Source organism: Cryptomeria japonica, chromosome 9, assembly GCF_030272615.1.
Source record: "Cryptomeria japonica chromosome 9, Sugi_1.0, whole genome shotgun sequence".
Taxonomy (NCBI): Eukaryota; Viridiplantae; Streptophyta; class Pinopsida; order Cupressales; family Cupressaceae; genus Cryptomeria; species Cryptomeria japonica.
The window spans coordinates 564,869,866-564,897,431 of NC_081413.1; the positions used below are offsets into that span (position 1 = coordinate 564,869,866).

Genomic DNA, 27,566 nt, shown 5'->3' on the forward strand with positions numbered 1-27,566 from the left:
CTTTGAAATATAAAAAAAAATTAAAAATAAAATAAATATCATACCTACATAATAGATTGAGTAAGGAAAACTTAAGTGTCCTTCTCCCAATACTTACTTCGAATTGAACTACTTTGAAAGATATTGTTAACTCGTGAAAGACCTGTCCCCCTTGTTTATAATGGAGGTGAGCTATCATTAAAAATCCAAACATAAACAATAAACGATAAACAACAAACCACTTTTTATTATAAATTTTCAAATATATTTTGAGAAATATTTCTCCCAATTAAAAAATGGTGAAAAAACTCGCGCTCCATTATAGCCCACGTTAATAAGCGGTAGAAATAATGGCCCACAGATCATGATATTAAGTTGAAGTAAAATGGGCTATGATTAACCAATCTTTAACCTGTCCTACATTTCATTTAGTCACAAACATGAGTTTGGATTCTGTTTTGCATTGAATTCTACATATGGTATTCCATGGTAGCTGGAATTTATGAAGATGTGTAGTTGAATAACATACAGATATCTTGGATAATTCTACATTGCACAGAAGAGGGTTTAGGATTCACAAACATGTGTATGCCTGAATGACGTTTGCCTTGTTTGTTACAAATTGGGAATCGTTATGGAGAGGAAGGTGTCAGAGGGGGGAAAGGATGAAGTTGTAGATATTGAGAAGGGTGGGAGTGTGAGTGTGAGTGTGAGTGGCAGTGGGGATGGAGAGAGAGAATGCAGGGTATGTCATATGGGTGTGGAAAAAAACCAGGACATTGAGTTGGGTTGTGCCTGCAAGGCAGATCTAGCTTTTGCCCATAAGCAATGTGCAGAGACTTGGTTCAAAATCAAGGGCGACAGGTAACTTCACTAATTCTTGCTTCTGCTATTAAAATCACTGTTAACTGCTTGGATTGTTATGTTAAATGGATTGGGTTTGTTGAACTTGGTATGGTCCCTCGTTTGTATTCCTTGTTCTATGAACTGTAATCTTCTCCTCTCCTCAGACCATTGTTGGGTACACCTCCATTGGTCTTATTAGGATGCCCAAACTACGATCCCTTTCCCTAGTGCTGGATGTTGCGTACTGTAATTTTGTAAGGATCTGCTTCATGCCCACTTGCGAGCACCTGTGAATGGTAAAAACCCATTATCCTCTGTAAATATTAGCTCTTGATGTTCTGGTTCACCAATTTTCAGCATGCATGCCTTTTGCTATCTTGATAGGAGTCGAGCACATCCAATACCCTTTGCTTATCATCTCGTATTACAAACCATTAAATTCTCTTGGTAATGCACCCTTTTCTTTGTGGTTCCCCCAATATCTGTTTCGACCCTTTTTGCCCCTGCTCAGACCTAGTGACCATTGACAAGTTGAAAACCAGTCAGTGAATGCACACTTGCAGCTTTACATTTCCAAACAAGTGTATACTTTACATGTTCAGTGTTAGAGCATTACATTTCCAAACAAGTGTTTACTTTCTGTGTTCTGTTTGAGGGAGCCCGTTAGAGCATCCGAATCTGCCAGTATTCCTAGAACATTGAGAGACAGGTGGTGTGCGGTTCAATAAATCTGTCAATGGGACAATGCACTCATTGCTGACGATCTGTGCACTGATAACTGGGTTATGCTTAATCTGTTTTCGGATTTCATTGCAACCTCACAAATTTTAGAATAATGTATTAAATGTTTAAATTTCAGTAACTTTGAAACAGTTTTTGTTCTGTAAGTGATGCTGGTTATCAGTGACTCAAGCGTGTCTGAGACTTTTTTGGTCCCTTTTATTTAGCTAATATTGATTCAACCAGGGTTATAAAACTTGTCATGGCAAGGCTTAACTCTCGCTGAACCTTAAAAAAAGTTTTGGATTTGCGGATCACAATAGGGTGGTTTGTAAAACATATTAAAATTTCCATATTAATCGTTTTACAAATTGGCTCTGAATCTCCTGCCATAAAGATCAATACTTTCTTTGAATTCACCTTTACGAGGTTGTGCCTACATCTGAACTGGATTTTAGAACTTCATGTTCTGCCTCCAAAATGTATATTTCCTTCCATTATGATTCTTGCTAACTACCGTGATACCATATTTCAATATTTAAAATGCTTATCTTTTTGAGTGAATGCAGATAGGGGACGTGCTTAATTAACTTTAGATTAAAATGCAGAAGTAGCAATCCAATTCTTTAAGTAAAGCTTAAAGCAAAACGAGAACATTAAAGCTTTTATGGAATGGCACAAAAAGTTATTCTTGTAAGACCTTGATAATAAATCTTCATTGTTTTCTGGAGCAAGCTGAGCTTTTCAAGGTATTAAATATGCTTATTAATGATTACCAATTAGTAAAGTGTAGAAATGTAGAAGTATTTTACTTGGCATCATGTAAATCTTTCCAGTAAACATGTTTTTTAACTCAAGGGATGGAATTTCTGCAAGCCAAGTAGGTCTATTTAAAATGTTACTTGCTTGGTATCACTTTTTCAATCTCATATCTCTTGTCCCTTTATGGCCTCTAACTAACTGTCCAATGGCCTAACCTGTAACATCTCAATTCCTATTACCTTTTGTGTCTTTTATTTTATTTTGAGAGCCTGCAGTTGGGGAAGTGCCTAGTGGTGGTTCTGATGGTGAAGGAATTATTACTCCATAGGGGAAGTACAATTTGAAATCCAGAAAGGGGCAGGCCATTTGCCTTATATTGAACATCATATGAGGTAAATGGAAAGCATTCCTCTTGTGGATTTCCATGAGGAGGGTCTCATACATCAAATTGGTGTCTCGCTTGCTTCGTCTTTATCAGTATCAAATGCATAAATGTGGCATGAATTTTACAATTCTTCTCTGAATATAAAAAGTTGTTGGCTTGGTTGATTTTGTTTTGAATGTTGCTTGGATTGTGCAGTCTGTTTTCTTAATATTTTTTTGCACAATGCATTTGAAATGTTTTTGGTGGGAAATCAAAACTATAGCAACGTTTGAATTTCATTATCATATTGGCATAGACCATTTGAAATTGTGGTTTTATTTGTTTATTTTAAGTTGCAGATTGGTCTGTTTTAGTAATCATCAATGAGCAGCTTGTTCTTTTTCTAAGTATTTTTGGGTGGCTTTTACCCCTCTATTCCTCTTCACCATCCACAATAGTTTTCAACATGAAGAAGCTCAGATACTCATTCTTTTATATTCCTTTGCATCCTCCCATCTCTCACCAGCCTTGTGGCTCTGCTACTGATCATTTATTTCATTGATGTCCATAACAGGATGGCAGAGTATATGGTAATCTTATGATGTTAAGGATGAGCCTAAAATTTAGATGCATTGGAGTTGCAATGTATGCTATGTTGTTTGAGCCTCAAGTGGACAGTTTTGTAGAATATGTAGGGAGACATAGAACTTTAGATTTAGAAAGGTCACAAAAATAAATCATTTTCAAAATCTGAAGTTGGAGTGGAGGCAAGTTGATGTTTTCGATATTCAAAACAAAGTTGGTGGATGCTAAACACCTCAAATTCAAAAAGATAAGTTTGAAATATGTACAAATAAACAAGCATAAATAAATTTAATAAAAATACAAAACATATTTGACAAGACCGAAGATATAACTAAATCCTAATTATTGGCACTCCAAAGTTTTTGGAGTTTACAGTTGCACTGCTGCTTTGGGTTCCATTAGTCAAGGTTCCCACAATACATGCCAAAAAGGTAGCAAACTGATTCCGTTCTGTAGGCCAATCAATTTTTTCGTCTCTTCTGTTTTGTCACCCCTTCCTGTTTCTTCAGTCTGTGGAGTTTCTATTTCTTCAATGGTTGTTCATCCCTCGTATCATTAACCTCCTGTATGCTCTTCATAATTCTTTCTTTCCCTGGGCCTTATTAGCGCATAGGCATTTTGTTTTATCCATAATGGTTCTATTACTATATTCTTATTTGTATGTTGGTTTTCCTATTGTTCACCATTCTTTTATAACTATGTTTCTTGGTCACATACTCGTTTAGGAATTTTAGGACGTTAACTTAAGATGCTCATAAGTTTAGAATGGGGGAAGAGGCTAGTTAATAGTTATGTTTGCACAATTAATGAAAAATAATTGACATATTACCACCTATTTGGAACTGTTTTTGTTTTAGCAATTCTTTCTGTATAATTTTAGTATCATACATTAATATTATGCTCTTTTAGTATTGCTTTATCTTTTGAAAATATCATTAGTTCATTATTACTTAGCAAGACTTGTGCATCTCATGCTTTGTGCTCTTCTATATATCAGTTCTTTTCGTTGGATTGGTTTTTAACTTTTTATTATTAATGTCTATGCTGAGATGATTTATGCCAATCGTTGGGCCCATCTGAAACCCTTATAACTCGCTCCTCTAAAGCTTTGCACAGTTAGGGTTCTGTCTTTCCTAAAAAGCTGAAGTTCTGTTAGCAGATTTTATTGGTCAAATGTGTATATGGTTATTGATCTATAAAATGTTTGATCTTGCAGAACATGTGAAATATGTGGCTCAACTGCCCGCAATGTTGTGGGCCTCGAGGATGGCGAGGTTGTTGAACAGTGGAATGAAGGCAATGCTCCTACTCCATCAACCTCCGAGGAGAGAAACTCATGGCTGGGACATCGCTTTCTTAATTTCTTGCTGGCATGTGTTATTTTTGCATTCGTAATATCCTGGCTTTTCCGTTTTGGTATTCCTACTTGATTGCAGTGGAAAGTATTTCTTAGATTTCTCATATATAAGAACTGAATATTCTAAGGGCTTTATGGAGACATAGCTCTTCATTATATGTATTCTTGTATGTTGTGGCATTCAAAATGTGTGGAATAACTAAGGCTTAAATTCTTGCAAAATTGTATTTCTCATTGGAAAATAAAAAAGCTGAAACTTTTTGGATTTTCCAACCAAGAGCTCATCTCTAAAAGTCACTCTGTATCCCGCTCCAAATGCCAGTGTAGGCAGAACGGTAATTCAGATTCATGTACAGTTGCAAATATAATTCTCAACTTGAACCTACATGATATAGTTATGTTGAGTTTTCTCCTATTTTGCATCTATATTGATGGTTCTGATGTCCAGAAGATTACCTCTCCAAAATTTACCTCAGTAATGTGCATACTGTTTTTATGGCATGGGTTTAAGCAAGATGCTAATTTGTTGATATTGGCTACATGGCAGCAAAGCCATCAACAGGTCTCAGAAGTATGTTTAGACGACTGGGGTTCAGAGGCTTGCATATAACCGTTTATCAAAGTGATTTGCTCCCGGTCATGAAAAGCATCAATGTACTAAAAGAGGTGTGCTTTATCTTGTGGTTTTCTGGTAGAGTATCCAGATCTATTTTCATTTGTGTGTAATTGTCATCAGGGTTACAAGCGGTCTTCCTTCAACAGGTCTTCACCTTTACCGTTTAATTTCCAGATACATATGTTTGGTATGCACTGCTATTTCCTGTACTATTGTAGTTTAATTAAATATATTATATTTTAACTCAATAAATATTTGATTGCAATATGAGGTAAGCTAAAGCTTTTTTTGATTTACTGTTTATAATGTAGTAAGTACTTTTCTCCAACACCATGAAGACTAGAGTGCTTTTTAAATTGTTGCTTGATTTGTTTCATGTAGCGAAAGAAAATTAATGAGTTGCACTTCAGACTCCAGAGGACTAAATTATATTTTAGCTAGATTCTTAAATCTAGGATATGCAGGCGTAATAAAATTATTGACCATTCTAAGAATAGCAATTCAAATTAACAGGTTAGTGTACTCTTCATGATACGACTGTGAAGGTAATGTTCACAATGACTTTGAAGGTAATGATCACAAGACCACTCGTAGGAAAGCACAAAGAATTGCCTAAGTGATGTGAAAGGCACAGATTCTAATCCTTATTAATCTGAGTGCATCAAATTTTCATATACCAAGTATAGGGCTGCACCATAAATCTCTTCTTTCATAGCAATGCAAAAAGAACAATTTTGGATGATAGATCTAATCATTATAAATTTGCAGGTCTGTGCAATGTGTGCATAAAATTACTAGAAAATAAACTGAGAAGCCAAATGATATAAATCAAAGAGCATTCTTTGAAGTTTTAAAGCTGACATTCAGTATGCTTAGAGAGCATATTTTACCATACATTTTGCATTCTAAATTTTTAAGTCGGACATACTAAATACATAAAATCTTGCATATCTACCAAAGTAGATATGTCTAAAGATAAAATCTGGAGCCATGGAGACTACAGAAGTGCATCTTACAGCTTGGGAAGACTAGAAAAAATCAGATAGCGAGAAAACAATCTGAATTTTGAACCATATCCTGAAGGTGCCAAATCCTACATCATCAGTTAAAAGGTATTGACCATTCTGTTGTATAAACTCAAAGGCTTTTATTTGACTTATATTCTCCCAACAGGAAACCGAAGTTATAGCTAGGAAAACTAGGTATCTGAACTGAAAATCTGCAGTGTGGTCACCTTCCTAGGGGTAATCTGATACTACTATAGCCTCAAAATATTTTGTACCTAGAATCTGAAATTCTATAATATGGCTGATATTTATTTATTTATTTTGATTGTTGAAATCTTATAATAAGTGTGGATCTTCCACAACTGTTGCTGCTGTAAACGCATGAAATTTGAATTAAACAAAACTGTTCTAAAACAACAAAACATGGAACATGAAATCTGACATGGAAGTATCAAATATGCTGCTCTTTTTCTTTAAAATTTTATGAGACACATACAGATTATTTGGTCAATATGGACAAGAAGAATTCAAGTGAAACAATGAAGCTTCTCTATGTCATAGTTTACAGTTAAAGGTTCAAAATATTACATGAGACTCGCATTGGAAGATGCCATTAATGTGAGTGACAAAGCTTCCAAATGTTGTTTTTTGAATGAGGATGTGCAGGAACATGAGGATGAAGGGGAAGGTTAAGTATGGGAAGCCTTTCTAGGTGCAGAGGAGGATGTGAAGCTCATTGACCTTTCGTTTGAGGCTTCTTCCTTGCAAAATGATAGCAGATCTTTAGGGAAATGAAACAAGGTGGCTAGGTTTTCTTTGCCGTTGTTAGCTAAGGATTTTGACCTCTCCCTTGCACACTAACTTTTAATGGTTGCATGAATGCAAGTAACCTTAATCACTTGTGTGGCTCATATTGCAAAGCTTAGTAGTTTTAGAGGCAAAAATTGGTAGGTAGTGCCTTCCTCTTTGTAGGTTGTACAAGGTGATGCATTTTGGTATAAGAAGGATCACTCCAATGAGGACTTTAGAGCATCAAATTTTGCTTTGTACAATGTGAATGAAGCTTTAGGGTTTGTATAGGTGGTGACCTTGGGAAACATCCTTATTCCTCATGAGCCATATCTTCTAGAGTATGTCTTTTTGTTGGGAGAATGGATGCTCTTTAGATTAAATGATTTTCTATGTTGCTTATAGGTAGTTTTGCGGGTAAAGCCATAAAGGGACACAGGTTTAGCAAATGGATGGTAAAGGCATGGGCTTTTATCCCTCTTCCTACCTTGATTGCTTTTATTTTTTTTAACTCAACTTGATAGTTGATAAGGAAATTGATTGGCCTAAGGGGTATTAGTTTCATGGTAGAGCAAGCGTTTTCCTCTACCCTTGGTAGCCCTTTTTGATCTAAAGAAGTGGCTTTCTTAGCAATTCCCTTTTGGTTTCAGCTCTATCACCTTTCCCTAGGTTGAAGATTGCAGTAATATTTTTATTGTGTAATCCAATAGGATCTTCATTAATTTTGATCTAGATCATGAAGGTAGGCACTGTAGCTTTGCTAGAGCTTGTGTGATTTTGGAACTTTCTAAACCAATTTGTTATTTAATGTAGAGTTCTTTGTTGGAAGGTCCTTGGTTGCAATATTTAGATGTAAAGGTTTTTCTTTTAGATGCTTCCATTGCAATCTCTTGAGACATCAACAAACATATGTTCTTTTGGTAAAAAGAGTTGGGGTTTTTCTATGAAATGGGTTTTTGGAAATGGAAATCCCACTGATGATTTCTTTTTGAGAAAGGATGGATTTTGTTTTTTTCAGCCAAAGGCTCCTTGGTAGTTTGAATGAAAACAAAGATTTGCCCAATGAAAGGGAGGAATGATATTCATTGAAGACAAGGTTGTAGCAAGTGATAATGTGTTGTCTTTAAAAGTTAGAAAAGAACCAATGAATCTTTGGATGTGTGAAAGTGGAATTAAACCCACTGTCAATGAGGGTACAATTAGGGATTAAGAGGATGATCCAAATCCCATTTGAAGGGGATCCAAAAGGGAAGGTGAATACTCTTGGAGCTCTCTAGATGGAAATGCAAAAAAGGGCAAAAAAATCTAAGGTAGAGAAGCTTTAAGATAAAGCTGAAGAGAAGATTGGTGATGGTTAACAATGGTCTTTGAAGGGCCTCATTTTGTGGCATGGGAGGTTTGTGAGGGCTTGGGTGATTATTATCCTATATATTTGTCCATTTTGGCATCTTGTAATTTTTCATGTAGCCATTGGCCTTGTTATATGGAATGATGCTTAAGTAGTCCTTTTGTTTAGTGAGGCATATTCATAAGTACAAACATGATCATAATAATTGGCTATATATGCTAGAGCATAACATTGCAAAATGGGTTTCTATCTTCCAAGTTTCCATCGAATCCTAGGTACTCTTATTGAGAGGGAGAGATGCAAGTGATCCCAATCGTTAACAAAATCCCTATTTGCCCCATCCATGAGTATTACGTAGAGTGGTCAAGTATGGTTCATGTAGCAACTAGTGATATGCAATAATCATGTTAGCTCGACAATCATATTAAAAGTTATTATTTCATTATCAATTCTCCAAGTTCTTTACAATTTTTGTTTGCCATTTCCATTGTAGTTCATTATAGTGTCATAAGGGATTTTCAACACAAGTTTCTAGCGAGGTTCAAACTACTAGTTAGCCTTTAGGTCAACTTGAATATCCTAGCCAATACGATTTGCTTGATTGACAATTTAGTTTTAACCTTTTTGAAATCTTGGTTTTGTATTGTTAAGATTGGCATTGTATTGCACTTATGGGAAACTATAGGACACATTGTCCTATGATTTTTGCCACAGTTGAAAGGTTTCAATATGCATATCTAAATGTTTCACATGAATACAATTTCAATGTACACTTAGGATTGAGTAGGTGAGAAACATCTTAAGAACTATAGCTTAGCCTGTCCCTTTGTAGTTCCTTACTTTATCCATGTGATGTAGTAAGTTAGGGGTCTAAAGATTGTGCCAAGTAGAGCTTGATTAGCAATCTAGGGACATATTATTCTTTCCTTAACAAAATTGAACCTCATTATCTTAGTTTAGGGGATCATCTAGACTTCCTCCATTTGGCTTTTTGATTTCAAGTTAAGGTTTTTGTATATTCTCTATCACATTCTTTTAGTATTGTGATTGAAAATAATTCTCTATATTGGTAATATAATAAGGCATCATTTAGGTATGTTGTTACTATTAACATGAGCTCACCTGTATGCAACTCACAAACCATCTATTATGCTTGACATAACTTAATCAATCGATGAAGGTTACTAATATCTTTGCAATCGTTCTCTCTCTAATTTTGGGATAATAGAGTCAATATTCACCTTCCAACAATTATATTAATCAATTAGATATACCTCAAACCATTAAAAGTTTAGTAATATTTTCATTTGTAGACAAATATGTGTAGACCGTAGGCTTTCATTTCTACACAATTGCAATAATATTATATATTCTATTTACAACATTTTATACAAATATATATACACACATACAATAGAAGGCTTGAAGGCCAAGAGGGTGGCACCACCACCTCCCCTATAGTGATTGGGGTGTGGTCACTGCTACATCTGTTCCTTGGGAGTGATAGGTATTTAGTTTGGCTTGTATTGTCCATATAGCAAGAACACTCCCTTTCAATCAACACAAAAACTATAAAAAATATATAATTTTTGACAACCACCCAACCATTTCCAAAATTCATTTCTTTGCTCTTGTTTTAGTTGAATAACAGTTGCAAACAAAAAACGTAGAACTACTAAAAATGAGGCCTTTCTTGAACCTACCTTTATAGGTGTCCTACTAGGCAATATGCGTAGTTAGATGCAATCCATTTGATGTAGTATAAATTGTCCATTTATCATCATTTTCTTTCCTTCTCATCCTCTTAAATTCTTAAAATGAAAATCACTTCTCTAAACTGTAAAATCCAATTTCTAATATTTAAATCCTTTATCCACTAAAATGTACTTTTAGAGAACTAGACTTACCCTTTTTTGATGATTTTTTTTAGTTTTTCATCCCAATATTTTAGATTGGTTACTTCACTTCTTATTCACTTCTTCAAATTGAAATTTTACATATTGTCACTATATCCCTTGGAAATCTTGTTTGGATTCACACTCCCTTCTATACGCTACAATTATAACATATAATAGTAGATTCACATAGCAATATCCCTAGTTTGTGCACTGTCCGGTGAAGAATTTGTTAAACATTTTCTTCCTATACATGTTTGATACCTTGCACATCCTCCTCTCAAATATTACCAACCTTATCCATACCAAATTACCATTTATGACTTGATCCCTTTGCCAATGATATCTCATTGACCTAGTCATGCCATTTTTGGATTTTTTAACCTTATCATTCATATTCATTGCCACACACACCCTTAGTTTCTTATATATTCACACACACCCTTAGTTTCTTATATATTCACTACCTTGTGCTATGTTGTATTTCCATGATAACTCCTCTTTTATTTCCATATTATTAAATCTATTCAGTGGGTCCTAAACACTTGTAGGTAGATCATCCCTCTCTTTCTTTAAGTGTAGAGTTCATAACTACAAATATTGCATTCCTATTAGAATACAAAAAGAAAAGCATGTGCAAACAAATCAAATTAAAACCAAATAAAAACAAGCAGTTAAATCCGCATCCATCAAGTAGTTAAATCCGAATCCATCAAGCAAGAAGAATTAGATAAAAACAAAGTAAAAGAAATATGAAGTCTTTTGTAGGAATGCATTTCCCAAGCAATATACTCCACTTGAATCAAGTCATCTTGTATCTTCTCTCCCCATCCTTTTGACCTATTCAATAAGCTACACTAGAATTGAGATCTTAAGGATGTCTTCTTGCCCTTTTCTTCTATTTTTGCACAGGTTGAGATTGGATAACTACTATAGTATCACTCCATCTCTATGCCCTTGTTTATCTTTTCTCTATTTCCACCAAGATATAAGATTAGCCATTGACTAGTTCCTTGTAACATTCATGGAAAGCTCTAAACAATTTCCTTATCCTCCTAAATTATGCCTTACTAAATGATGAAAATTTCTCAACACTTTTGCACCTACATACACTTGCAAGAAAAAAAATATTACAATCTTAATGCATCGCTTAGGATGGTTTCATGATATCTATTTAGTTGTGTTGTAAACCATGACACCTACTTTTCTTATACCTATTTTGCTTATGACCTACTTTCTCATATCATATAACTTCATCATCTTTTATCATTTGTATCATTTATTTTTATATCACTATTTTTTTTCTTAGGGGAATTATCTTACTTGTGTTGGGGTTTTCGATCCTTATTGTAGATGATCAATAGATTGAGATGAAGGAAGCTTAAGATTATGTATTTAGATAATAGTTAACAACACTTGCAAAATTTATGTAACAACATAAATAGAAGTAAAAAATTACACAAAATAAAGGTTTATGTGGGAAATATTCAAATATTGTGCATAATTAACAAATATTCAATATAACAAGGTCTTTTATAGAGTTTCAATCTATATCATAATTTTGCAATCACTTTAATTTTTCCCACTAGACAATGTTCAATCCAATGTTACACTATTAGCCTATACAATTGTCTAACTACCCAACCAACAAGCATAATGAGAGTTGTACACCTATAATTCAACCACAATATGATATTAGTATACCATATGTACCACCAAGTATGATGTCTTCATGTGAACATTCACTTTACATATATAACAATTTTCGCTCATTGAATTAATAGTTATATTATTAACACTATTGATATGCATACATGTTTCTAGTATATCCACCACTTATAGCTCCCCACTTGCATTAGCTCACACACACACAATATCACTTCTAGTTGCTTGTGGTCTCTTGTGCTTTCCTTTAGAATATTATCCTACTTTTAAATTATGCTGCATAAGTCTAGCTTTGTTGTGAGTGTTCCTACACATTGTTCATGCTTACAACAAACATTGTTTTCATATGTGATTATGAGTTCTTCCAAATGACTTGTGGTTGTTGCCAAAACACTGCCATATGTAAAAGACCATGTATGTTGCACTACATTTTATTGCCACAACGTATAATTCAACATACATTTTGTATTGCAAAACCTAAAACTCATTGCATCCCACTACAATATATTTAATAGACTGTAAAGTCTTCCTACAAGGACACTCTATGTATATATCAACCAAGTCTCAACATTCTCCCACTTCATATTTATTGTATTAGAGAATTTCAACCCAAGAAGTTAATCTCATTCTCAAGAATGGGATAAGCCCATCTCATTTCTACACCAAATTTAGTAGTACTTACATGTTTTGTTAAGGAATATGCAACGTTTATTGGGATAACAATTTTCTCCATATGGAGTTTCTTGTTTTGAACCATCTCTCTCATAGAATGATAATAAAAATCATTAGAATTGGTTGTAGCATGACAAATAGTATTCTTAGCCAAGCAAATTATACTGAGTCACATTTCACCATTATTTGACTCTTAAAATACTACTAAATAAAATGTTCTTGTAGGACTTAAACAAATGTGCCTATAGGATTTTATAAGATGTGCTTGTAAGACTTAAGAATTCCTAGAGGTCTTATGTTATGCCTGTTAGGTCTTAGATCTAAGGATTTATCCATCCCGAGTGTTAAAATGCATATAGGTCTTATCTTAGACCCAAGGTCTTATATTTAGCGGCGCCATTGTTATGCACACTCCCCCTCAATGATAAATCCTTATGGTTGAGAATTGAATCAAATTTTGATCATATAATTCCTAAAGGGCTTATATTATGCCTTTTAGGTCTTACTCTAGGATTTAGCCACTAGGTGGTGTCATGCATACTCCCCTTGAATGTCATCACCATAAAGTCAATCATTCCACAAAGGTTTTAATATGTGATGGCTAACATACTTTCACTTGAGTAGAACTGGAGATAACTTTCATGATTGAATACTTTTTCTTGAGTGAAGTGCCATTGATCTTCAATGTGCTTTTCTCTTTTTAGAAATGATATTCTTTGGAAAGAGTAAAATAACTTCAATTATCATATAGTAAGATGACACATTTACACATATCCAGTTGAAAGTCTTCCACAAATCTTTAAAGCCATATTGATTCTTCAAGAGCTACTATTGTCTTTCATCCTTTTGATTCAAAGTAAAAATAAAAAGATATATTTTTTTAAAGTATTGCACCATCCATATAATAGCACATGAACCATTGATTTTGAAGACATAGTCTAAGATATAATCACCAATATAGTCAGTAACATAGTAACTAATTAATCCTAATTCTTTGTGCAAATAAAAAGCATAATATTATGCCTTTGTCATTTATCAATGAATATATAATACTACTCATAAATATAGAATATAGTTTAATGATTATTAGCAAGAAAATATATTTTCATAAACATAAGCATGAATAATTTTGTCATATTTCTTTTTAAAAATAAAATAGTAATACTACTAATCCTATAGTAATGATCCATTAAAAATTTAAGCAATGGGTGAGCTATCCTTTCCAGTCTTTCTCCTCGGATAGTGCATTAGGGCAATAGCGTGCAAAATACTGAAGAAATTTAGAATTTTTAGCACATATATTAAGCTTATGAAATGAAAGCTAGATTAATATTCAAGATAGAATATAAAATATGGTAATCAAATATGCATTGAAATATTATGTAAGTCCACTTTTTTATCGATGTGTAAGAGTTTGGTAACTTTTACCTTCAATTTTTAATTCACTTTCATGTGTCTTTGTAGAAAGGATGAATCATTTTTTCATTTGATATGATGAGAATAAGAATACTTTGAACTTGCAATTTGAAAAATTATAGATGACAATAAAAATAACCTATGAAAAAATGTCTCTCTTAAAGAATAGTAGGAGAAAGTAAGGCTTGCAACCATGCTATATAAGGTTTTGTGCAATTCATGTTATTATAATGCTTATAGAGACTTTTATAATCAATCAAGGGCATGATAGATTGTAAAATGAAGCTTAAATTAGATAAACCCTTTATAATACATGACTTTTTTTATATGCATTATGAAAGACAATTATAACATGAGGAACCAATATGATCCATAAGTCATAGACATTTCCAATTTGTATGATATACTTTATGCCAAATAATATGGATTTGCATTGATACATTATATAATATAGTATCTTATCAAGACTATCACATGATTATTTAAATACATATAATTAACAAGAGTTTCTCCTCTTTGAGTATGGATAATTCTATGAAGTATTGAAATTATAATTTTTAATAGATATATGTCTAGCCATTATAGTGGATTTTTTACCATAGCTAATATGTATTTTTTATGTAGATTATACATAGGAAAATTACTAACTGAGATTTCATTCATGTAGCAATACAAGCAACATTACAAATATTTCAGATAATCGATAAGTCAAGCCTTTGATAATAGTTTTTGATTGTGGATAAAAAAATAGTAGATCCTTGTATATATTTATAGATGAAAAAGTAGGATCAAATGGTTGGTTTGTAGATATTCTATAAATGTATGCAACTTTGGCTTAGTTTATTATGTTGTAAGTTATTAGATACCAAACATTGGAGAAATAGTTTTGGTGTTGTGTAATTGATTAGTTTAATAATTTATAATGTAAGTATACAACTTTTGAAAATGGTGTTTGAAAAGAGATGAGCCACTAATAGTAATGTCACTAATAAAATACAAAAATGAACACAAGGTTAATAAATGCTTTAAAATATTGAACCAATAAACTTTGAAGCTTGGTCACACATAGAAGTTGACACAAGGAAAACAATTAAGATAGAGGAATAAATTAGATAGCAAGTCAAGTCACAACATAATAAGATGCTTTGGATTAAGGAAAAAAAAACAGGTTTTGAAGGGGCCCTCAAACCCTTTACATATAAGATTCTAAAAGGTTTAGAATCAAAACATCAAAACATAACCCAAAACAAAACAAGCTGCGGAAGATAAAACAATACATATGGCAACCAAAGAATCGGCAAAAGACCAGAAGGGCAACCAAAAACCAGCAACGACCCATAGACCAACAACCATAAAGATACATAACCCGAGAAATAGAGAACATAAACTACATAAGGCTCTTAGGGTCTCAATGACTTCAACCTCTAGAAGACTCATATTATCAGCAACAGACCTCAACTCCTTGTAGTCCACACTTTGGGTAGCAACTTTCTTTTTCAAATTCCCCCTAGTTTGCTTACAAGGACAACAATAAGATGTTAATTAAAGTGACTTAGTTGCATTATCACCATAAAGGTACCAAAAGACTAATAGGAGTTAAAAAGTATAACACAAGAGTTAGTACTAATAGGGTATTTAGTCATTTTCAAATCGGAATAGACATTATACATTTATTTGTTATTAAGAGGTTTAAAAATATATTTGAACTCTCTACCAAGTAGATAATACTGACATACCAAATATACCACCTTTGACCCATGTGACATTTAATCATTCACAACTCTACATATAAAATTTTAGAAAATACATGTACTAGTTCTCTAACCATTATGAATCACCTAAATGAGCAACAAAGCTAATAACTTTATTTTCTTGATAATATAAACAAGCCTACAATACTATGAATCAAATTACCTACATAGATACTGGTTATTAATTGTAGTGTCATAAATTGTACACCTTTAATTAGGGTGTCCAATTTCACACTCTCCTAGCACTCATTTTAGTATTTCCATTCCTTTATGCATTATGGGACCTTTATTGATTTAAATTAATATAATGTATTTTATTCCACTTTAATACATCATCACACTCTTATTTGGGCCCATAATTCTAGGTGCACCCTTTATCTTTATATTATCTTGATTTATTGGAAGTCCGCCCCATTTCAAATCTCAAGACACATTTCCCCCATCTAAACATCATATATCACACAAACTTATTTTTGGCATTAGAACCTTATTATCTCGCATCCTTGAAAAGTTGGGATAAATTTGATCTCCCTTTGGGACTTGATTCAAACTTCAACCTCATACCATGGGTTGATCCAAGAAGCCTTACACAGGTAGTTCCTCATCCTCATGCTAAGCCAGATTATATTACATTCTCACAAGATGAATTGCTATTGAAAATATAAATGATCCCCTTATGATCACTCCTTGCATTTATGAAAAAAAAGAGGCACCTTAATTGATAATAGGCTAGCACTTAACATTTTTCATGTTGACTTATTAGATAAGATAAATTGGGATTATTCTTCTATTCAAACTGATCCTCTTTATGTTCGTGGATTTGATATTGTTCCTAGAGAGTCACTTGGTATAGTCATATTACCTATCAAAGTAGAACCCGTGATTTTACCCCCTCCTATTCATGTCATGTGCAACGATCTCAATTATAACCTTATTCTAGGTAGACTGTGGATTCATGCTATAATAGCAGTCCCTTCTACTCTTCACCACACAAACAAATTTAGTTATAACAATGAAACGTACACTATCAAGGCTGATCCTAATCCTCATGAGTTTCTTCAAGATGAAGTAGGATGTCAGTCCCCTTGAATACTATGACTCCTACAATACATTCTCATATCAATGATTCTTTAAAAAAGAATTGAGGTACATTAGAATTTACAACTTTTAATGGATATAAGGTCCCTCACTCCAAGTATGAAGCCTTGAATGAGCCTTGTGTGTCCTTTATCCAAGCTTCTTCTAGATCAACTTCCACCTCCTCTTCCAAAGCATGTCTTGATAATGTTTGGAGGTCTTTAAAGAATGAACCCTCTCCTATTGACATTTCAAAACCTACATTTGATGGATGCAGTGGACATGATTTAGGATGTGTGCAACAAAGTTTCGAAGGTCATGAGAAATCACACTTATTCAATGGAAGTTTAGGTTTTCAATCTCCTCCTTTGTTGACATTCCCTCTACCATTGTCTAGTGCACCCATGTCTACTTATTACAATGTTTCATTAGAACAAGATAGTTTTTTGTCCAATCTTCTTCAAACCAAAGTGATTATCCCTCTTCAACCCAAATGAAGAAGGAAACATAGACAACATATCAAGAATCCCCCTTTTTGTGCATATCATTAGCTCCATTTCCATTCCACTAATGAATGCCAAGCTTTGCATAATAAATTCAATAATCCATCGATTCTGGTATCATTCAAGTAAAAGATGTCAATGAGTGGCATCTTTGTCATCACCATTCTAAATAGCATCTAAGTTCCTATTATGTTGTTCCTCACTATGTGACATTGGATGCTTACCTCTTCGGGGCTCATTGCCATTCATGGTGGTACAATTTTAGGTGCAATCATACTTAGTGAGCAACATAAAAATCTATTTATTCTTATCTCCATGCTTGGGGTGCAAGAATGCTTTTTCAATCATTCCTTCTTTTTAAGGATCCACTCTTCCTTTGTTGAGATGCATCTTTCATAACTGGATGTCCTTTCTTACATAGAGTTAATTTCCATTCAAGTACATGTGTGCCCCTTGGTTGGACTTATTGTTTGCTTGAAATAGTATGTCTTTTATGAATAATCTCTTCTTATTAAGTGTGTGCAATCCTTTACTAAGAATCTACCTTTTTCCTAAACAATGGAGAAGGTGTGTATTCTTAGTCTCCTGCTTTCAAAGATGTAATCTTTATAAAGGTCTCTTCTTTTTTTGGAGGTAGATATCCTAAGGCAAATATCTAGCCCTCCTTTAACCATGCATCCCTCAAAAGGATCCCTTTACACTTATTGCAAGATATCTCTTTTGCAACTATCTTTTCCTTGCCTTAAAAGAGCTATGCCTTCTTTGGCTTGGATGGCATGTACATTTTTGCTTAAAGGATATATGCTTTCTCATGAAGGTGTTTATCTGTGGTTTATCCTTGATTTCTATCTACCTTAAGATATCAACATAAGAATATGTTGACATCATAGGGAGGGTGGTGCAGGAGCACCTAGTTTTATTGATGCATTTTTCAAGATTTTGGAGTGATTGATCATGTTTGGGGTCAATGAGTGACTAAAGGACTATTGAAAAGTCCAAGTATGTGGTTTAAGGTTATTTGTAGTTTTGTTGTCTCTTGTTTTATCTTATTTGCTCAGTTTTGGCCAAAGTGCCTTTATAAGCCAAAAATGACATCATTTTGCAAAATTGGGTAAAACCCCTTGTAAGGACTCATAAGGCTTTTGGAAATGTTATTTTAGTGTTAGGGAACCATCATAGGGGGTTTAGAGTGAGTAAATATGCATAAGTTTAAAAAATGCAAAGTGGAGCAAAACTTGTCATTGTTGCTTGACAACTTTTTGCAATTTTTGGAGCAACTTTTAAAAAATGATCAAATTGGTGGTTGAGGAACCAATGGGTGGTTCGTTATGAGAAAGGAGGCATATATAATGCTTTTGAAATAATTGTAAATGGGTTGGAAGATCCAAGATAAAATTTTAAATGATACTTGAAGGCAATTTTTCAGATGTTTACATTAAAAACTTGTAATTTTGGTGATAGCAGTCCGTACTAGATGAATTGATCTTGTTACTGTTATTTCATGGTGGTTTAGGTTTCATTGTTGTGGTGCTTTGGAAGTGTTTGTATCTCTTTATAGTGCATTTTTAGTGCTTTGTTTGTAAATTGTTTTGAATTGCATTGCTCTCGGTCTGAGCAAGGGATTAATACCCTAGCAATGGCTCCAACTTGAAATCCCATTGTGTTTTCTCAATGGTCCTTGGGGTTAAAGTTATGGAGCCTATGTATAGTGTGTATATCCATTTTGGTGCCTTGGAGATTGCTTTGAAACAATTTGCTATCAAGTCCTAGGAGAGCTCTGTCATAGCCCGACTAGGGAACTTGACTGTTATGTGCACTTTTGCTTGCAGGGATGATCAAATATGGTTGTGCCAAGTGATTGTCATGGAATAAGGAAGCCTAAAAGAGTCTCAGTAGAAGTATGGAGGTGTGACAGTGTGTGGGAATCCACAAACCCTATTGGAGAAGGCTCTTAACCCTTAAACCCTCAAAAAGAGCCAGTTTGGGGTCCGTACCTGTACGGAGATACCAGATAGCCTAACCTCCCGTATCTAAAAGATTGTTCAAAAGGGTATTCAGATCACTAAAGATCTTCAGGGGTCTTTTGGAGGTTTTCTGAGCAATTGAACAAAAAACATGAAGGTAAGGCTAATAGAGGCTCTTAGGGCTACTAGGCTTATAAAATAGGAACTTGTGAAAGCGACGGAGAAATGGAGTGAAACAAGTCACAAAACCACATGATGGGAGTTTTTACACCATCTCAGAATCCTCCTAGTCTCCTGCAAGTGAAGGTTAAATAACTTGATATCGTGATGGTTGAACTTACTCTAGTGAGTTCTAGCCTGGATCTTGAGTAATTGAGCAAACTAGTTGATAAAGAGTTTCCCAAAAGAGTTTAGGTGTTGGAATTGGTTCATGGATGAAGAGTAAGGTGTAAAAAAAAATGGGAGCCCACTATGACACCTCTTTCTAACCTACAAACTAAAATTGCAACTCTTTTGTGAGATCCTCCCTATCAAAGGGGCATATATCATGGCCTCCTTATTGCTTCATGTTGTGGATTTTTTTGCATACAATGCTTTGCTTGGTTATCCTTTTTCAATTCATGTTGCAGATTTTGTACATACAATACTTTGCTTGGTTATCCTTTTGCATTGAATCTCAGGATGAGTGGAACTAGCATAACGCAACTTGCTAGACTATTTCAAATCTTCCTCTCTACATGGATCACATAACATAAAACACTTTTTTGTCCAATGGAATCCATGTTCCTTTCCTTATTTCCCATGAACCCATAGCATAACACACTTCGCTAGTGTTGGATCATGGTATTTTTGCCCCTCAAATTGGTGTATACCCTTATTCTTTCTATAATTCCACTTGTGCTCTTTCTATAACACGCTAAGAATGATATTAGCAATTGAGACATTTTGATTTTCAAGGTCTTTTCAACTAGTTGAATTGAAACCTTTTGTTTTAGTACTAATGTTGTTGCTTTTGTGTATATTTGAAGGTTACTTGCATGGATTGATATGATCCTATTCTCGGGGGCTTGATCACCCCTCAAATTTAGTGTTCTCCCATCCATAGCTTGTCTTTCTCTCAAATGCTCTATCTCTTCATTTCTACTTTATAGTGAGTATGATGGTAAGATCATACTTCACTAAAGTGGGGGCGTAGTGTCGTAAATTGTACACCTTTATGTAGGGTGTCCAATTTCATACACTCCTAACACTCATTTTAGTAGTTCCCATTCCTTTATGCATTATGATACCTTTATTGATATAAATTTATATTTAAATTAATATTATGAATCTTATTCCACTTTGATACATCATCACACTCTTATTTGGGCCCTTAATTCTAGGTGTGCCCTTTATCTCTTTATTATCCTATTTTATTATAAGGCTTGCTCCATTTCAAATCTCGAGACATATTTCCCCCATCTAAACATTTTTTTTTCATACAAACTTATTTTCGGCATTAGAACCATATTATCTTACATCCTGATGCTTTTTTCCCTCAATTGTGGGAGGATAATAAGACGGTCCTATTCTATTCAAATCTAGCTTCGTGCAGAAATATGATAGTTTTAAGTCGGCCTAAAGGTTATTATTATTATAAAATCCATGTATAAGGCACCTCTCTCAATTCATTTCATCGTCATGATATTATATCATTATTGCATTCCAATCCTAGAGCAATTATTATTCCTCAAGAGCAGATTTGATTCAAGGAGCAACAAGCTACATCAAGGCATCTTCAATTATACTTTGGTTTTGATTTCATGATAGATTTTATGTGATTTATCAGGTTATTGTATCAACACATAGAGGACTTATCCTAAGAGCATTGCATCACCTACTGAAGGTATAATCAATTAAGTCAATCTTTTACATTCAAGCATTTCAATTCCAAATCTAGCCCTTGCCCTCAAAAGGCACATTTTTAATTCTATTTTTATTTTAATTCAATTAGGGTTAATTCCAAACTTGGGGTTTAACTTAGGTAAACCCCTATCCACAACACAATTTTCCTTCTTTTGTGTGCAGGTGATAGATCTAGGAGACGATGATGAAGAATTTGGCAGAGGAGAGGAAGGCGAACAAACTTAAATTTTGTAGGAGCAAAAAGTGGAGGACTTGGTCACCCAAAGAGGACTGAGATGCCCAGAGGGGACTAGGACACCCAACCCTGCTTGGTCTTGTGCGTCCCTATCTTGACTTCAGTTACATGTTCCTCTTTGCATCCTTGTTTTATATCCGCATCTGTGGCTTCATATCTGATATGAGATTTCCTATATATGTTGATTACTATTAGTTTCACGTTATTTATCCCTAGACTTTGCAATCAAATTACATCCTTTCAATTGCATTTTCACTTAAAGCAAAAAGGATTGGAGTCCAATCAACATTCAATTCTATTAGGGTTGAATCTATTGATTTCATTCCACTTTTAATGTAGTCATTGTGAAATAGGTCTTATTTCTAGTTTGCATGCATAAACCTATGAACTCTATTTTTATACATTACATTAATGATCTATGATACTTGCAATTACTTCTTGAAGACTTTTAAAATTTAAATATGATCCAAGAAAACATCTATTCCTATTATAATAAAAACTTAAAAACACAAGAAATTGCAACAAATTCCTTTAAGAATCTTATAATTTTTTTTATAATATTAATTGTGTAGTGAATAATTTATGTTTTAAATAAAGGGGGAAATATCCCTCAAAAGAACCTGCTTATATGTAAATGGAAAATTCGAATATGGCATTCACATGAACACCAATTCCATGAACCAGAGGCTAAAACACTTACACTTATTTCTAATTTAACTAATAAGGTTATTTATTGTTCCTTTTTGAATTCTCCAATATTTCATGGAGCTTACCCAATGATGTAACTACACAATTGGGATTTTGTGGAAAAAAATTCATTTCTAGTGTAGCGCATCTAGGAAGGTATACATTCTCGAACAATGGGGTGGACTTGGCATATCAAATCTCATGCTACATATTAGATGTAATACATTAAATAGAAGTAGATGAAACATTGCAATGTCATGGTTTAGAGACACAACCCATGATATGAAGAGGTATTGTCTTTTAGAAATAGGACATGTGTTATTTTATAGAAGAGAGTTGTAGTTTCAATACAAGTGCTGAAATCTATAAAAAGTAGCATAGATCTAAAGTTCATTTTAAAAAGTTTAATGGAAGGTGAATATATCTTTACTTACTTTAAGAATCATTTTTTCTTAATTAAGTTTGATCATAATGATATTAAAAAAATTCATATTGTTGAAAATTTGGAGAATGTTTGGAGAATGTTGTCAGTGATCAGTTATGTTGGTTTGGTTTGGACACGGTCTTATATTGATGCAGGTTTCTTTATTTGGTGTTGCTATTGAGTTTGATTCAAGCTTATTTGTCTGGTGTTGCTGTTGAGTTTGATGCAAGAATTGGTGTCCAGTAGTGTATACATTCAAATGTTCATATAGGGCTTGGTGAATATGTAGAAGTGTCTCTGGAAAGTTACAGTTGTGGCAGGTTCAATATGCAGGAAAGAGTATTTAATATCCAAATAGAAGAATGTTTTATATTCCTTCAAATTGTGAAGAGTATGGTGTGTGGATTTGGATACAATATTAATGTTTTGTGATTGGTGTACTATCAAGTTTATAGCTCCCCTGATTTCTCAAATGATGAGACTTGTGGTTGCAACTTTCTGATAGTAAGAGTGCCTATTACACTAGTCTGAAATATGTTTGATGGCTTCCAGATATGTGAATTCAAGTGTTACAGTTTTGATGATATGTTTATTTGGATTGTGTAGTATTCTAGTTCAATTTTCGTTGGTGTTTTTGTTCCACGAGTGAGTTATGCTGGTTTGTGCTTGGTATGTTCAGTTGTGTTATGTTTTCTACGCACCGCATTGGATTATCTTGTTTAAATCAACTTTTTGGTCCAGATATTCATTGGAGGTTGAGATAGAATATTGTTATGGGTCTCACCGTGGTGTGTGGAGACTACGTTAAGTAATTTACATTGGAAGGTGTTTAGGCCAATTGGTTGTTGAGTTTTATTGTTTATCTACAATTACATTTGCTGTCGACTTTGGAGAATCTATTGACGTGTGTGGTTCATTGGATTCGACTTAAAATGATGTGTTGTGATATATTTTTGTCCCCTCTATATCTTGGAGTTGACCATGTTGAGTGGTTTTAGTCTGGGTGGTCTATTTTTTGTAATATTTAATACTCTCTCTGTGGTCGACCCTCAACTAGGTTTTCTATGATCTAAATTGTATTTAAGGAATGCGTATGTATGAGTTGAGTAACATAAAGTGTGTGATTTGATGTGAAGTGAATGTGAATAATATGTAAGAAGATTTAGTATTATAGATGTGAGGAAGTCAATTTGTGAAGATCTTTGATGATATATATTTAGTGTGATAGTGCCCAGATAGTGGTTGATGTCAGATGTGTTTTCTACGATATTGGTTGCTTTACATAGTGGTCAAGGACAATTTCATCATTAGAAGATTATTTTCATTTCAATTCTCCTATTATTTTTGTTGTCAGAAGATGGTGAGTCTCTTGGCAGATCTCTATATCTTTCTCTAAAGCAGTGAGTTTTAGTTGTGCAAGTCATTGTATCTTGCCCTACGATTGTGCATCTTAGCCTTGCAAGTCCATCGAGTACATATTGCTCCTTGTCAAAGAGTCTAAAACATTGTAATCAATTTTATTTATATTGTGAGTGTGATTCTCACCATGGTTTTTTCGTGTTGGGTTTTCCATGTAAGTCCGATGTTCATGTGTTGATGATGTTGGCTTGATGATGATTATAATGTATTCATCACTTGTTGTCATTGATGAAACACTCTCACACACACATATGATTACATTGACTACCAGTGTAACTTCATTGATTTACATTGTTAACCGGTATGTTTAAGGTCTATTTCTAACCGGTACTCTATGTCAACTGGTATGTGCCTAAGAGATAACCTGTGGTTACATTAAGTCAACATCAAAATGAAGATAAAGTTGAAGATGAAGATCAAGCGGAAGATTCCAGGCCAATGGTTCACATATTTTGTTCCAACCGGTATTAACTATTTTAACCGGTATCCATTTTTGTGATGAGTTACCAGCACCATTTGTTTGTGGTCATTTTTATGATGAGTTATGTTTAAATGTCTAGATACACTGCACCTAGGAAATTGTGTTCCTATGGCCGACATAAGATTTGTATGTCTATTTAAAGACATCTTAGTGAATCATTTAAACAGAGAGAACTGATATAGAAGAGGAGCTTATGCGAATACTGATATGTATAAAGAGTGAAATCTTTTGTTGAAGAGCGATAAGTGTTTAGATGGAGAGCAGTGTTGAATGTATTTAGAATGATTTGATCAAGCAAGTCTTGTGCTACTCAAAATAGATCAAATCTTTCTTGTTGTTTTCTAATCATTACAACATAATCAAATCCCCTAACTGGGTAAGCTATAACAAGCTTCATTGTACAAAGCCTCTAACAAGGTGATCCATTAGTTTGGATTCTAAAATACTCCAGCAAGGTTACTCTTAACAGCGTATAAGCTTCTAATCAAGCTTGGGATCTCTAACAAGATTCTCTCCTAGCAGAGCACTTTGTAAGACATTAACCGATTAGTTTTCTATTGCTGCAGAATGTTAACTTGTGAGTTCCATCTCACCGTGGTTTTTACCTATTTGGGTTTTCCACGTATAAACACTTGTGTTATGGTGGATGTTCTACTTTATGTGGATGCTGTTATTTCATTTTGGATATCATGTATTTTGTTCAAATTCTTAGTTAAGTTCATCTACCGGTTAGTGTTTAAAGTTGTGCTTATTTTGGTGTCACTGATTCACCCCCCCTCTCAGTGCTTTTCAAGAACATCAGATGATTGATGTTTTCCACTATTATTGTTGTAGACTAGTTAAATGTTGTTTAAAGTTTAATAATCAATGTTTAAAATATCTGAACTGATTCCCCCCTCCCCCCCTCTCATTCCTATTGTGGGTTCAACACATATCACATAAAAAGATAAAATGAATTCATAAAATAAATTACCATTACTATCTAAATTATGTTGATGGATTGAAAACCAATAAAAAAGTTATATTAGATGCATTGTACAAATGACTTTACATATGTTGATTGAGCATAGATATTTTTCTATCAAGTTCAAGATTTCTTCTGGTATACATTGCAAAAATCAATAATATAACTGAGCCCACTTTTATATCATGTTATAAATTAGGATGTTAGAATATTAATCATTATAAATTAAATATAACAAAAATTAAATGAGACTTATACAAACATATATTTAACACATTACACAAGATATACATGGGTAAAACCCTTTGAGGTAACAAACCCCATAAAGCATCATTTTATTAAAACACTTGCAAAATATAGTCTACTAAATATAGATTGAACTTGGGGATACTTCTCCCTACTTCCACATAGTCAATAACACCTAATGTGCATAGTGGTATAACTCATTTAAATTTCCAAATTCACACCCTCTCAAATGAGAGAGAACCTCCAAAAATATAGGAGGAAAAGTGGCAAAATACACGAAGGGGTAATAGTCACACCTGTTCAATAACCCCCATTCATAAATAATTAATAATCTAATAGATTAGACTATAATTATTTTAAATGAGATATTCTTAATAAAGCATATCATATATAAGGTTTTCTAACCTTATATTAGAACAATATATAAATGTTATAAGGGTGTTACCCCTAATAATATTATATTCTAACATTTATACCCAACCATTGAATCGACAATAGGGGCTTGACTAAAAGAGAACACTGCTTGCCTATAAAAAATATAAAGATGTTTTGACACCACTCCTTTCATGTAGAAAATTCTAGACATCAAGTTGAAAAGGTTTAGGATGTAAATGTGTATGTAGATAATTTTTGCAAGTGAGGTTTAGATTCATGAGTGATATTCATATTTGCATGCACGATAATTAGTTCTATAGGTACAAAATTGAACAAAAATGACATGTGGGGAACTTTTAATATGAATATGATTTTTTGATATCTTTAAAGTCCAAGCACATGAAAAATTATTGGTGACATTTGTTGTATAGAATCTTCATCAAAATTAGAGCTACATAACATTTTATTAGTTTATCATAATTCAAGCATTCATTTTATTAGCATACTAGATCCCAAATATTTGGTCTAGATGTATACACTAATTTTCACTTAAATTATTTATGTATCCTTAAATTAAACATAAAGTGTCATTTCACCCCTTTTTAATAATAATGAACTATTGGTTCATGTTGGCTGTCTTCACTAGCATCCCACCATGATATGATTATGTCAATTGCCATAAAAGACATATTTGTTAGAACTTGATGAATGTAAGGCCATACTTCTCTCAAGTACATAGACAACATAATGTAACACTAGAAATCACACACTTCAAGATGCATTATGCATTGGACACATTAATGTGTAAACAAATATATGTAGATTGGAGGTGAAAAAGGACTCAACTTTTAACTATTTTGATTTTCAATAATCTGAAATAAACATAGCCAATGTTACTACAAGAAAATAATTATTTTTAATTTGTCATTCTTGTAAACAAACTAAGTACCACCATTAGTAATTTTATTGAAAAACATTAGAAATAAATGTAGCCAATATTGTAAAGGAAATTTTATTGAATATAAACATTAGAATAAAATCCACGCCAAATAAAATGGTAATTAAAAAACACATGAATCTATGATTATGAACATGATAACATAATGTTGACTTTTGATATAACCTAGAGAAATCTTATGTAGATCTTATTCACTTGGATTAGTATTATTGATATAAACACCATGAAACCTATATGTTTTGGGATAAACATAATTATTATCATAGGGGCAATGATTTAATTGACCATTTTTCTTGAAATCATGAAGACACATTTTATTCATATCCACTTTACATTTGTTACAACTAGAATTAGTAACTACCAAATCATCACAACATAAAATATTACCATTAATTCCACTTTTAAGAGACAACTTACCTTTTTTTTAGATGAACTAGAGTTAATGAATGGACTTGTTTACTATTTATATAGCTTATGTGATTTTAATTTTCATCCACTTGTTATTCCTTTCATATGCACCCCATCTTGTCACTTAGGAAAAAATAGGGGTACCCTT

At 33.4% G+C, this 27,566-nt stretch overlaps 1 protein-coding gene across 2 annotated transcripts; it reads left to right on the forward strand.

Moving 5' to 3' along the window:
- The first annotated feature begins 362 nt into the window (after positions 1-362).
- On the forward strand, positions 363-5,521 carry LOC131051277 (uncharacterized). Of its 2 annotated transcripts, XM_059211088.1 has the most exons (3): positions 363-843; positions 4,473-4,626; positions 5,161-5,521. In XM_059211088.1, exons 1-3 carry the CDS (start codon positions 614-616, stop codon positions 5,221-5,223), a joined length of 447 nt encoding a protein of 148 aa, XP_059067071.1. In that variant the 5' UTR covers positions 363-613; the 3' UTR covers positions 5,224-5,521. The 2 variants fall into 2 exon arrangements, with proteins under 2 accessions (XP_059067071.1, XP_057841697.1); XM_057985714.2 differs by having other exon boundaries at positions 367-843; positions 4,473-5,521.
- Positions 5,522-27,566: the final 22,045 nt, after the last annotated feature.